Source organism: Oncorhynchus masou, chromosome 19, assembly GCF_036934945.1.
Source record: "Oncorhynchus masou masou isolate Uvic2021 chromosome 19, UVic_Omas_1.1, whole genome shotgun sequence".
NCBI classification, from domain to species: domain Eukaryota; kingdom Metazoa; phylum Chordata; class Actinopteri; order Salmoniformes; family Salmonidae; genus Oncorhynchus; species Oncorhynchus masou.
The window spans coordinates 6,889,726-6,904,624 of NC_088230.1; the positions used below are offsets into that span (position 1 = coordinate 6,889,726).

Below are 14,899 nucleotides of genomic sequence, written 5' to 3' on the forward strand. Positions count from 1 at the left end.
TGGGCAGCTGGGAGGAGGTGCTGTTATTCTCCATGGACTTTACAGTGTCCCAAAACTTTTTCAAATTAGTGCTACAGGATGCAAATTTCTGTTTGTAAAAGCTAGACTTAGCTTTCCTAACTGACTGTGTATAATGGTTCCTGACCTCCCTGAAAAGTTGCATATCGCGGGGGCTATTCGATGCTGATGCAGAACGCCATGGGATGTTTTTGTGCTGGTCAAGGGCAGTCAAGTCTGGGGTGAACCAAGGGCTATATCTGTTCTTAGTTCTACATTATATTAATGGGGCATGCTTATTTAAGATGGTGAGGAAAGCACTTTTAAAGAGCAACCAGGCATCCTCTACTGACGAGATGAGGTGTTTTAGGGAACACTGAAGTGTTTTAGGGAGCACTTGACAGTGATGAGGGGTGGTCGCATTACAGACGCAGGCAATGAGGCAGTGATTCTGGTTGAAGACAGCAGAGGTGTATTTAGAGGGCATGTTGATCAGCATGATATCAAAGAGGGTGCCCATAGTTACAGATTTAGGGTTTTACCTGGTAGGTTCCTTGATGATTTGTGTGAGATGGAGGGCATCCAGCTTAGATTGTGTTACGCATTTCCCAGTTTAGGTCACCTAACAGTATGAACTCTGTAGATAGATGGGGGGGGGCAATCAATTCACATATGGGGCTCAGGGCACAGCTGGGGGGGGGTGTATTACAAGCGGCAACTGTGAATGACTTGTTTCTGGAAAGGTGGATTTATAAAAGTAGAAGCTCAAATTGTTTGGGCTTGTTTAACCTCTACATCACAAGAGGAACAGAGGAGGAGTCATCTAGTGTGTTCAGAACAGAGTGTAAAGGAGCAGATTTCTGGCCGTGGAAGAATTAGATTCAAGGCATAATGTACAGACAAGGGTATGGCAGGATGTGAGTACAGTGGAGGTAAACCTAGGCATTGAGTGACAATGAGAGGTTTTGTGTCTAGAGGCACCCGTTAAGCCAGGTGAGGCCACTGCATGTGTCGGGGAGTGCAACAAAAAGGGCTAAGGCATATTGGCTCTACAGTGAAATAAGACAATAATCGCTAACCAAAACATCAATAGCAAGGCATATTGGCATTAGGGAGAGGCATGTGTAGCCGAGTGATCATAGGGTCGCTCCAATGAGTAGCAATAGATGAGTCAGCGAGCCGATTCAGTAGTCGCTACTACAGTAGGCGAGCTGGAGACACAGCGATTCAGACAGCTAGCGGGCCGGGGCTAGCAGATGGGCCTCCGGCGACGTCGCAATGGATGAGCCTGTTGAAGCCACCTCGGACGATTATGTCGGCAGACCAGTCGTGATGGATTGTCGGGGCTCCGTGTCGGCAGTAAATGGTCCAGGCCAAGTGGCAAAAGAGGTATTGTAGCCCAAGAATTTGCTGGTGGACCTCTTTGTCTAGCCGGGAGATGGGCTTAGCTCGAGGCTAGCTCAAGGCTAACTGGTGCTTGCATCAGGACAGAGACATTAGCTGGGAGTAGCCACTTGGATTGCAGCTAGTTAGCTGCGATTTTCCGGTGTATAGGTTCAGAGCTTGCAGTGGGAATCCGAAGATGTGGTAGAGAAAAAGCAGTCCGATATCGCTCTGTGCAGACTGGCAGGTATTGACCAAGCTGAGGCTTGCTGGTGTCCGAGTTAACGGTGAAGACCGCTAGCAGTGGCTAACTGACTACTAGCTAGTAGCTAGTTAGCTGGCTAGCTCCTGATGGGGTCTCCGGTTCTAGAGTATAAAAATAGCAGATCCGTACTACATTGGGTGAGGTGAGTTGCAGGAGAGTATATTCAGTCCGTAGATGGTAAGTGAGATTAAAATATCTACGAAAAAACGAGGAAAGAAACAATATGGGACAGGACAAGACAAAACACACGTCCGACTGCTACATCATCTTGGAACATATGTGGCTACATTGATTGATGGACCACGTCAAAATTGGCTAGCTAGATGATAACATCAACATCTGACCTACCAGCTCGATTCGGTCTTGTGTAGCAAAATTTGAAATGGTTTTTTTACACTGGGTAAAAAGTAGAGACTCAGAGAAAATAATATATCATACACTACAGTTGAGGAACAATGGGGAAGTAATTCTGCTTTGAACGTTGATAAACTTGTAACCTCACTTTTGAGAAAATGGCCCTTGAATCTTTTGGTAAACCTACTAGAGAGCTCTTCTTTGTCTACACCCATTCAGCATCATTCACACTCTCTTAAGAGGTTATTAAGATGGCACCGAAGAGGATGGCTGATGTTTTACATGCTCCTAAACAATTGTGCTATTTTGTTAGTTTTTTTGCGTTGTTTGTAACTTATGTTGTACATAATGTTGCGGCTACCGTCTTTTATGACTGAAAAGAGCTTCTGGACATTAGAACAGCGATTACTCAACTTTTTCCTTTAACGAGTCCAACGAGAAGGATATACTGCTCTCCCAGGAACAGGCCCAATCCCCGTCATTTGCGTGAAGAAAAGACAGAGAAAAGGAGGACGCAGATCGGGCTGCCTTCTGAGAATCCGAAGGCGAGCGAGTAAACTCCCACTGCCATCCATTCAACTTGTTAACATGCAATCATTGGAAAATAAAATTGATGACCTACGATTACCCTACCAATGGGACATTAAGAACTGTAATATCTTACGTTTCACAGAGTCGTGGCTGGACGACGAAACAGATAGAGTTGGCAGGATTTTCCGTGCACTCTGCCGGTGGGGGTGTGTGTCTTTTTGTCAATAACATCTGGTGCACGATGTCTAATATTAAACAAGTATCGAGGTATTGCTTGCCAGAGGGGAAAAAAACACGAGACCACCTTTACTCCACAGACAGAGATGCATACAAAGCTCTCCCCCACCCTCCATTTGGCAAATCGGACCATAATTCTAACCTCCTGATTCCTGCTTACAAGCAAAAACTAAAGTAGGCAGTACCAGTGACACACTTAACACGGAAGTGGTCAGATGATGCGGATGCTACAGGACTGTTTTGCTTGCACAGACTTGAATATGTCCGGAACACTTTCTTACCCGTATACATGGAGGGACGCTTCTCCCTCTGTCACAGATGCTATGGTTGCCCTTAGTTTGAAGATGTAATCTGGACAGAGGTGTTTTATATAACAGCCTTCTTCTGTGTGTAATCTTTGACTCTCTCTGCATTTTTGCAATATTTGCAAAACCTGACATTTCTCCATCTCCTTAGCTATCATATTCTAATTCCACTGATTTCAAAACTCAGATGATCTTATTTTTTTTACGCGTTAGAAAGTATTACCTACACATGCTGATCAGCTCATGTTATAGACAGAAGCGGCTACATGGCAGACCAATCCAAACTCATCTCTCGGCATGTCCAGTCAAGCCATGATCTCAGTCAATCATGGCTAGCAGGAACGTTCACATCTTTTACTCTGTGGCTAAACCAACTAGGCTCGTAATTTTAACACTATTATTCTTATTTACAAGTTTGTTAGGGCACATGAAAGTTCACATTCCAGAAGACATTTCTGCCAAAAAACACGTGATGATAAAATAAAAAAAGTTTGTGTGTAGTTCTGACTATGATCAAGAGGGGGTTATTAAAACCAAATAGTTAATATTAATTTAATTATCCTTGAACACGGCACCTACACTAGATGGCCAGAATTATGTGAACACCCCTTCAAATTAGTTTGATTTGGCTATTTCAGCCAAACCCGTTGCTGACAGGTGTAGACAAACATTGGCAGTAGAATGAACTGAAGAGCTCAGTGACTTTCCACGTGACACTGTCATAGGCTGCCACCTTTCCAACAAGTCATTTCACCAAATTTCTGCCCTGCTAGAGCTGACCCGGTCAACTGTAAGTGCTTTTATTGTGAAGTGGAAACATCTTGGAGCAACCATGGTTCAGCCAAGAAGTGGTAGGCCACCCCAGCACTCTGAGGTCCCGTTCTGTGAGCTTAAGTGCGTAGAGTGTAAAAAATGTTTGTCTGTCCTTAGTTGCAATACTCACTACCAAGTTACAAACTGCCTCTGAAAGCAATGTCAGCTTGTGGTAAATTCAATTGATTGGACATGATTTGGAAAGGTACACACCTGTTTATATACTGTAAGTTCCCACAGTTGACAGTGTACGTCAGAGCAAAAACCAAACCATGAGGTTGATGAAGTTGTCCGTAGAGCACCGAGACAGGATTTTGTCGAGGCACAGATCTGGGGAAGGGTACCAAACAATGTCTGCATCATTGAAGGTCCCCAACAACACAGTGTCTTCCATCATTCTTAAATGGAAGAAGTTTGGAACCACCAAGACTATTCCTAGATCTGGCAGCCTTGCCAAACTGAGCAATCAGGTAAGAAGGTCCTTGGTCAGGCACGTCACCAAGAACCTGATAGTCATTCTGACAGAGCTCCAGAGTTCCTCTGTGGAGATGGGAGAACCTTGCAGAAGGACAACATCTCTGCAGCACTCCACCAAGCAGATCAGGCCTTCATTGTAGAGTGGCCAGACGGAAGCCATATGACAGCCCGCTTGGGGTTTGACAAAAGGCACATAAAGGACTATTAGACCATGAGAAACAAGAGTATCTGGTCTGATAAAACCAAGATTGAACACTTTGGCCTGAATGCCAAGAGTAATATCTGTAGGAAACCAGGCAACTCTCATCACCCGGCCAACACCATCCCTACTGTGAAGCATGGTGGTGACAGCATTATGCTGTGGGGATGTTTTTCAGTGTCAGGGATTTGGAGACTAATCAGAATCAAGGGAATGATGAATGGAGCAAAGTACAGAGAGATCCTTGATGAAAACTTGCTCCAGAGTGCTCAGGACATCAGACTGGGGTGAAGGTTAACCTTCCAACAGGACAACGACCCTAAGCACACAGACAAGACAAAGCAGGAGTGGCTTTGGGACAAGTTTCTTGAATGTCCTTGAGTGGCCCAGCCAGAGCCAGGACTTGAACATTACTGGAGAGACCTGAAAATAGCTGTGCAGCGACGCACCCCATCTGACCTGACAGAGCTTGACAGGGTGTGCAGGGAAGAATGGGAGAAACTCCCCAAATACCGGTGTGCCAAGCTTGTAGCGTCACACCCAAGAAGACTTGAGGCTGTAATCGTTGCCGAAGATGCTTCAACAAAGTACTGAGTAAAGGGTCTGAATATTTTTGTATAAATTTTCCCAAAATTCTAAAAACCTGTTTTCGCTTTGTCAATATGCATTATTGTTTGTAGATTAATGAGGGGGGGAATAATTTTAGAATAAGGCTGTAACGTAACAAAATGTGTGAAAGTGAAGTCTAAATAATTTCCCGAATTCACTGTACTTCCATACATTTTTTTCAACTTGTTCCGGGGTAACTTCAGACGAGTCTTGTGGAGTGTCCTTGAGCAAAACAGAATAACACCATTGTGTTCGTGATAGTCTCATCTTTCCAAAGAGGAGTCATAATACTTTAGGCCAAATCGCTCAGAAGCTACAGGCAATTCTGTAAGAAGACCGATTTTCGGGATGTGTCATGGTCTGACAAACATCGCTCGAGCTGTCACCTTTCACCGCAGATGCGGTGGCTGCGACGTGTCCAATGCAAAATAACAGATGGCTCTAACTTAAACTGACAGGTTTAATGGAGATGTTTTGTATTATGCTAATTATATATCTGCGGAGTGCGGTGTTCAACCTTATGGGGAGCAACTTACGGTTTGTGCAGTCATCTTAAGATCGCTAGGTGAGACAAGATATCACAATCTTATCGAGTACATTTTCTCTCAAAGTATTTATCAGCAGTTAAGATACTCTTAAAAGAGGTAGGGTGCCTCCTGAGTGGCGCAGTGGTCTAAGACACTGCATTGCTGTTGCTAGCTGTGCCACTAGAGATCCTGGTTTTAAGTCAAGGCCGTGAGACCCATGGGGTGCTGCACAATTGGATACCAAGAAATTGGGGAGAAAAATGGGGTAAAAGTGTGTTTTAAATTCGGAAGATGGGAGGGACTCAACTGTCCTGACTTGTTCCACCATTGGGGTGCCAGGTGAGCTTGTTCCACCATTGGGGTGCCAGGACACTAGTGCTTTGACTGGAATGAGCAGGAGCTGCCCTCCCATAGGAGAGAGGGCAAGAGACTAGAAGTGGCGGAACGGAATGCTCGGGTTGGCATGTAGGGTTTGAGCATAAGCCTGAAGGTAAAGAGGTGCGGTTCTCCATGCTGCTCCGTAGGCAAGCACCAGGGTCTTGAAGATGATGCGAGCTAAGACTGAAAGCCAGTGGAGTGTGCAAAGGAGCTGGGTGACATGGGAGAATTTATGAAGGTTGAACACCAGGGGAGGGCTGCTGCGTTATGAATAAATTGCAGGGATTTTCAGTAGTCTAAACGGGAGATGACAAGTGCCTGGATTAGACATGCTAGGATGTTGTAGAGCATGAAGCTAAGTACTAACACTAATTGCTAATTACCTAGAAGAGGGGAAGAGCACACCTCACGGTTCCTATTGCTGGTTGCCTAGGAGAGGTGAAACCATTCCCCCTCCAGTAGTAAAGCCACTTATTACCAGTCATACATTACCCTGCCCGTTAATCCTTGTTGAAGAGTCCAACAATCAGCTGCCAGCAAATTATGTCAGCAATTCACACACCAGGTAGGCCACTGGGAAGACAGACAGCACTTATAGTATATTGCCCTAGCTAGCAAAAAGACAGTACTAGACAACAACAGATTAAGAGAAAAATTACACCCATCAAGAGTCCTCTAGTTATTGATTAAAGAGATGTTATTCAACTACAAGCTTTGTCTTTCCTTTCGGCGGACAGGGTGCACGTTGCTCCCTCTCTCCCTCTTTAGGGTGGGTAATCTCAGTAGGTTTGACCTCATTCTTCAGGGGCCCCTGCGCAAACGTTACGATGGCCCTCAGGACTCTGGAGTGAGTCAAATGAGGGTACACTGCAAAACTTGTCGTCCTCACGTACATGTACACGCACAGAATTATGTTTCCTCTTTCTTTGTGTTTTTTTCTCAGAGATGCTGAAGATTTAGTCAACCTTCTGCTATCAGACGGAATCAAGTGAGAATTGCTTGTGTCAGCTGTGTCTATATGATTGAGTGAATTTGTTAAAGCATTGCATGTGGAGTCCACACTACATGACCAAAAGAATGTGCTTGTCGAACATCTTATATGGAGTTGGTCAACCCTTTGCTACTATAACAGCCTCCCACTCTTCTGGGAAGGCTTTCCACTAGACGTTGGAATATTGCTGCGTGGACTTTATTCCATTCAGCCACAAGAGCATTAGTGAGGTTGGGCAACGATTTTCGGCTATTAGGTCTGGATCGCAGTTGGCATTCCAATTCATCCCAAATGTGTTCGATGGGGTTGAGTTCAGGGCTCTGTGCAGGCCGGTCAAGTTGTTCCACATCGATCTCGACAAACCATTTCTGTATGGACCTCGCTTTGTGCACGGGGGCATTGTCATGATGAAACAGGAAAGGTCCTTCCCAAAACTGTTTCCACAAAGTTGGAAGCGCAGAATCGTCTATAATGCCATTGTATGCTGTAGAGTTAAGATTTCCCTTCACTGGAACTAAGGGGCCTAACCTGAACAATTATTCCTACTCCACCAAGCTTTACAGTTGGCACTATACATCCGCCAAACCCATATTCGTCCGTTGGACTGCCAGATGGTGAAGAGTGATTCATCACTCCAGAAAACATGTTTCCTCTGCTCTAGAGTCCATTGGCCGCAAGCTTACACCCCTCTAGCCGACGCTTGGCATTGCGCATGGCGATCTTAGGCTTGTGTGCGTTTGCCATGGAAATCTAATTAATGAAGCTCTCAGGCGAACAGTTCTGGTGCTGAGCGAGTGTCGCAGCCGAGGACAGACGATTTTTACACGCTATGCGCTTCAGCACTCGGCGGTCATGTTCTGTGAGTTTGTGTGGCCTACCTAGACATTTCCACTTCACAATAATCGCACTTACTGATGACCGCGGCATACATTTGATGAACTGACTTGTTGGAAAGGTGGCATCCTATGACGTGCCATGTTGAAAGTCACTGAGCTCTTCAGGAAGGCCATTCCACTGCCAATGTTTGTCTATGGAGATTGCATGAATGTGTGCTCAATTTTATACACCTGTCAGCAATGGGTGTGGCTGAAATAGCCAAATCCACTAATTTGAAGGGGTGTCCACATACTGTTGTGTTGAGTGAGAACAGCCCATGGGAAGTCAGAGAGGAAGAACAGAGTGACAGTTGAGGGAAATGAGGGGTCCAATCCCATTGTCAGTGTATTTCCATTTTCTTACCTGGTGTCATGTTTAAGCTGCACCTAACATTATTCTTAACCTTATCTTTACAATCAGTTGTATAGATGAACTAATTGTTCTTTGATTATAAAGTTGTTTAATCTCCTCACTCAGCAGTGTGTGTTTTCTTGTGTTCCCCTTGCAGGTTCTGCCGTTCCCCAGTCAGGTGGTGTATAACCGCGTGGGGAAGTGTGGCAGCAGGACAGTGGTCATCCTACTGAGGTTGCTGGCAGAGAGACATCAGTTCAACCTTGTCTCCTCAGACATCCACAACAAGACACGCCTCACCAAACATGAACAGGTAAGACGGGGGTGGGGAGAGAGATATGGGTGGAGGGGGTGTACGTTAGTGATGCGCGGGTCAGGTGTTTGTAGCAACCGCCCAACTATATGTGATAAAGTGAAAATCTGAGGCCCGCACACGAGCCTAACCCACAAATCTAGAATATGCGCTGTACAGTTCCCTTTTTTTCTTCAACATTTATTGAACAACACAGAGAAGTGGGGAGGGTTGCCTTGTTGTTTGATGACTGGAAGGAGCCACAATACCTTTGTGCCTTTATTGAATGATGTTCTAATGCTACCACTTTAAGCTGTTATACAGCAGGCTACTGTATTGTCCATCTGTTTTTAAATGAACAGGCTAAAGGGATGGGGATGTCTTTTCATGGTTTCTGAGAACATCTTAAGGACATCAGCACAGCATTTATAGAGGAAGTGCTGCATGTGTTTAAAGCCGCATCCCTCAGAGACATGTTGAAATGCCAGGCTGTGCCACTGGAAATACCAACACAAATGCCAACATCAATGAAAACATTACTGAATGGCAGGATTTCTGAAGGATTAAAAAACTGCCATTCTCTCAGAGGGGAGGGATCCCTGGCTTTCTCATCCAATGGGTTTTGAGAAGTATGGGAGGGGAGGATGTGAGGATTATGCAATTGAGATTCTCCCTACATCTCTCTCTCGCTATTGTTGTTAATATTCCTTTATTCCAGTGGTTTTGGGGGAAATTAGAAAGCTAATTAGGCACACCTTTCTTGTGGTAGGACCCCTCTTGGGTGTCCTCCATCAGTGCCAGACCGATAAAATAATGCCTTTCTATAAATTACACTTCCTGCCGTCTAACACCAACGTAAGCAGGCATAGCTTGTTAGAGGCCCAGTGCAGTCAAAATTATGTTTTTTATGTGTTTTGTATCATACTGTACAATAATTGATAAAACCAACACTGTAGAATTGTTTTTATCAGTGTTATTTGCTGATAGTTGCTGGTTGAAAATAGCATGTTTGGTTTGGCGGGTGTTTCGGCTTGCCTGGTGACATTGCCAGGCTGTAATTTGGTTAAAAGACCAATTTTATTTTTATTTTTTTATTTCACCTTTATTTAACCAGGTAGGCTAGTTGAGAACAAGTTCTCATTTGCAACTGCGACCTGACCAAGATAAAGCATAGCAGTGTGAACAGACAACACAGAGTTACACATGGAGTAAACAATTAACAAGTCAATAACACAGTAGAAAAAAAGGGGGAGTCTATATACATTGTGTGCAAAAAGCATGAGGAGGTAGGCGAATAATTGCAATTTTGCAGATTAACACTGGAGTGATAAATGATCAGATGGTCATGTACAGGTAGAGATATTGGTGTGCAAAAGAGCAGAAAAGTAAATAAATAAAAAGAGTATGGGGATGAGGTAGGTGAAAATGGGTGGGCTATTTACCAATAGACTATGTACAGCTGCAGCGATCGGTTAGCTGCTCAGATAGCAGATGTTTGAAGTTGGTGAGGGAGATAAAAGTCTCCAACTTCAGGGATTTTTGCAATTCATTCCAGTCACAGGCAGCAGAGTACTGGAACGAAAGGTCGGCCAAATGAGGTGTTGGCTTTAGGGATGATCAGTGAGATACACCTGCTGGAGCGCGTGCTACGGATGGGTGTTGCCATCGTGACCAGTGAACTGAGATAAGGCGGAGCTTTACCTAGCATGGACTTGTAGATGACCTGGAGCCAGTGGGTCTGGCGACGAGTATGTAGCGAGGTCCAGCCGACTAGAGCATACAAGTCGCAGTGGTGGGTGGTATAAGGTGCTTTAGTGACAAAACGGATGGCACTGTGGTAAACTGCATCCAGTTTGCTGACTAGAGTGTTGGAAGCAATTTTGTAGATGACATCGCCGAAGTCGAGGATCGGTAGGATAGTCAGTTTTACTAGGGTAAGTTTGGAGGCGTGAGTGAAGGAGGCTTTGTTGCGGAATAGAAAGCCGACTCTTGATTTGATTTTTGATTGGAGATGTTTGATATGAGTCTGGAAGGAGAGTTTACAGTCTAGCCAGACACCTAGGTACTTATAGATGTCCACATATTCAAGGTCGGAACCATCCAGGGTGGTGATGCTCGTCGGGCATGCGGGTGCAGGCAGCGATCGGTTGAAAAGCATGCATTTGGTTTTACTAGCGTTTAAGAGCAGTTGGAGGCCATGGAAGGAGTGTTGTATGGCATTGAAACTCGTTTGGAGGTTAGATAGCACAGTGTCCAAGGATGGGCCGGAAGTATATAGAATGGTGTCGTCTGCGTAGAGGTGGATCAGGGAATCGCCCGCAGCAAGAGCAACATCATTGATATATAAAGAGAAAAGAGTCGGCCCGAGAATTGAACTCTGTGGCACCCCCATAGAGACTGCCAGAGGACCGGACAGCATGCCCTCCGATTTGACACACTGATCTCTGTCTGCAAAGTAATTGGTGAACCAGGCAAGGCAGTCATCCGAAAAACCGAGGCTACTGAGTCTGCCGATAAGAATATGATGATTGACAGAGTCGAAAGCCTTGGCAAGGTCGATGAAGACGGCTGCACAATACTGTCTTTTATCGATGGCGGTTATGATATCGTTTAGTACCTTGAGTGTGGCTGAGGTGCACCCGTGACCGGCTCAGAAACCAGATTGCACAGCGGAGAAGGCACGGTGGGATTCGAGATGGTCAGTGACCTGTTTGTTGACTTGGCTTTCGAAGACCTTAGATAGGCAGGGCAGGATGGATATAGGTCTGTAACAGTTTGGGTCCAGGGTGTCTCCCCCTTTGAAGAGGGGGATGACTGCGGCAGCTTTCCAATCCTTGGGGATCTCAGACAATATGAAAGAGAGGTTGAACAGGCTGGTAATAGGGGTTGCAACAATGGCGGCGGATAGTTTCAGAAATAGAGGGTCCAGATTGTCAATCCCAGCTGATTTGTACGGGTCCAGGTTTTGCAGCTCTTTCAGAACATCTGCTATCTGGATTTGGGTAAAGGAGAACCTGGAGGGGCTTGGGCGAGGAGCTGCGGGGGGGGGCGGAGCTGTTGGCCGGGGTTGGAGTAGCCAGGCGGAAGGCGTGGCCAGCCGTTGAGAAATGCTTGTTGAAGTTTTCGATAATCATGGATTTATCGGTGGTGACCGTGTTACCTAGCCTCAGTGCAGTGGGCAGCTGGGAGGAGGTGCTCTTGTTCTCCATGGACTTCACAGTGTCCCAGAACTTTTTGGAGTTGGAGCTACAGGATGCAAACTTCTGCCTGAAGAAGCTGGCCTTAGCTTCCCTGACTGACTGCGTGTATTGGTTCCTGACTTCCCTGAACAGTTGCATATCGCGGGGACTATTCGATGCTATTGCAGCAAAGTTCCAAACCTCTTTGCCAATAACAGCTAGTAATAACAGCTCTCAGTTTCCCCCTCCCCACTCAGACCACTCCCAGACAGTACTAGCAAAATTCTTGTTGAGAAATATTTTTTTGCTATAACTATTACAGTAAGGTACTTGTAATTGTTACTGATAAATTATTTGATTTTTTTTTTAACGCTGCATTGACAGACTTTCTCAGACTCCTGAGAGAGGAGAATGACAATGAATATTTGTGCTATTCTCTATGTGGTCTTGTTTCATATCCTCATAGGATTTTTCCGTCAGTGTTTAAGTGTAATGGAGAAATATGTTTCTCATTATTTCAATCAGTTTTGAATGTTTGAATGGTCAGTAAATGCTAAATATTTATAAACATCACTGACCCATTTAGATTTGAAGCCCATATTTATTTAAAGCTAATATTTAATAAACTGTTAGTTGTTCACTCATTCATCAAGCCTGAACGCGTGGCAGTACACAGTGTCAGAACACCGCAAGAATCATGAAGCCTCTGGAAAAAAAAGAGAGCCCTAAAACACTTTTGTTAAAACTTCTTAGGGCTGCAATCCCGTTAACGGGATGATATGACAACAGCCAGTGTAAGTGCAGGGCGCCAAATTCAAAACAACAGAAATCTCATAATTAAAATTCCTCAAACATACATGTATCTTATACCGTTTCAAAAGTAATCTTGTTGTTAATCCCACCACAGTGTATGATTTCAAATAGGCTTTACAGCGAAAGCACCACAAACGATTATGTTTAGGTGACCACTAACTCACAGAAAAAAATCTGCCATTTTTCCAGCCAAAGAGAGGAGTTACAAAAAGCATAAATAGAGATAAAAATGAATCACTAACCTTTGATGATCTTCATCAGATGACACTCATAGGACTTCATGTTGCACAATACATGTATGTTTTGTTTGATAAAGTTCATATTTATATAAATCTCAGTATACATTTGCGCATTACGTTCACTAGTTCCAAAAACACCGGGTGATATTGCAGAGAGGCACATCATTTTACAGAAATACTCATTATAAATGTCGATAAATACATGGAAATATAGATTTGTAAGTCGCTCTGGATAAGAGCGTCTGCTAAATGACTTAAATGTAAATGTAATGTAAAATATACCTCTCCTTAATGCAACCGCTGTGTCAGATTTTTTTTTAACTTTACGGAAAAGCAAACCATGCAATAATCTGAGACTGGTCTCCTTAGCGCCAGTCTGGGTGGGGACTGGAGTGTTACACCATTTACCTTTAGCAAACTGCTAATGCATTTACCCAGAACCAATGCTCTCAGCCTGGGTAGCCAAGGTCCCCTAGACTCTGGAGCCCTTACTTACCTCACCACATTGCATAGTGACCTGTGTGTGTCTCTCAGGACCTGAGGGAGCGATGGGTTTATTTCAGCATGGTCAATAATAGCAACACCGCTTTTCTCTGAGTTTCTCTGTGTTGCTGTGTGATGCTGTGTTCTCTCTCTGTCGCCAAAGATGTTACACAGCAGACGCAGCTCTGCCATGGATCGCATGTACCTGTATACTAGCTACCACGTTTACCCAAACATTGAGAAGGTCCTGCCGGCCCTGGCTTGGAGTAGCAGACTTTTTCATTAATTTCCTATATAAATAAAAAAGGGGAATGCCTGACTGTTTTGCTGCGCTGGGATTTTAATCAACATTGGTAATGTGCAGAAGAGTACTTATGTGTGCCTTCGCTGGCAAAAATCAATGCTATAAACAATTGCGTTACCACTAAGACCAGATTTTGGTCGGTCTTATATATCCCTAGTTGCGCTCACTGAAATTGGTATATTTGCGCACGTTTTTAAGGCCACACCCTCCTATCTCAGCGCAAGTGAACGGATGTTAGACAGGCAAATTCCTGAACCGGCCGTAAAGGGCTGGAAAATGCTAGTGCACCACTTTTTAAATGACGAAATTGCTAACTTCCTCCAGCCGAAAATGGAGCCATTTAGTGTTCATTTGCAGCTAAACCAAAAAAACAGCCTATGTTGCATCGATATTAGTCGGAAACATTGATTCTATTTAAACTTTTATACTACAACGTTCAAATAGGATCATTTCGGTCATGTCGGTCAAGTCCTAAGCGTAGATTTGTGAGGTTATGTTCCTAGATCCGTTGGATAGTTGAGGGTTGGTTTCCTGATTTCGATCATTCCCACTTGCCCACCACTAGCACCGGGGAGAATTGCCATGCACCCATCTGCGCTGATTGCGTTCTATCCTGCCTCGGACTTGTTTACTACAGCGTGTAGCTTGTGCTTTATGGACGATAGTTTGACAGCTTGCTGAAGTTGTAGACATGTTTCTTCACATTTATCAGCGCAGCAATGCGCAACATGGTAGTAGGCTATAAGCGCGAATGTTCTGTTTAGCGGAAAACACCCTTATCAAAAGTGACCCGCAAATGCATTTATGCATGTAATGCTTTTATTATAAAGGTGCATTTTTTAAATGGTGAATATTATCTTCCCCAAACTCGAAACTCACTCGCTGCTTATGTATCCCACTTAGGCTCTTACATCCCTTGTAAAACGTATTAATGTGCTTAATTTTAAAAAGTTATTTGGCCACTTTAGTTGTGATACAAACCTTATTAACTTCATGCGACGAGCAATCCCGGATCCGGGATCCTATTTATAGCCTCGAGCTCATTAGCATAACACAACCTTATCTATTCATGAAAATCGCAAATGAAATGAAATAAATATATTTGCTCTCAAGCTTAGACTTTTGTTAACTACACTGTCATCTCAGATTTTCAAAATATGCTTTTCAACCATAGCTAAACAAGCATTTGTGTAAGAGTATTGATAGCTAGCATAGCTATAAGCCTAGAATTCAGCCAGCAACATTTTCACAAAAACAAGAAAAGCATTCAAATAAAATCATTTACCTTTGAAGAAC

General features: G+C 44.2%; 1 protein-coding gene across 1 annotated transcript in view; it reads left to right on the plus strand.

Moving 5' to 3' along the window:
* The window catches only part of LOC135505743 (uronyl 2-sulfotransferase-like), a 148,166-nt gene that overhangs the window by 117,577 nt on the left and 15,690 nt on the right, over positions 1-14,899 (plus strand). Inside the window, exon 3 of the mRNA XM_064924832.1 lies at positions 8,451-8,606. Within this exon, the coding sequence (XP_064780904.1) occupies positions 8,451-8,606 (156 nt within the window). The remainder of the gene's footprint in view (positions 1-8,450; positions 8,607-14,899) is intronic.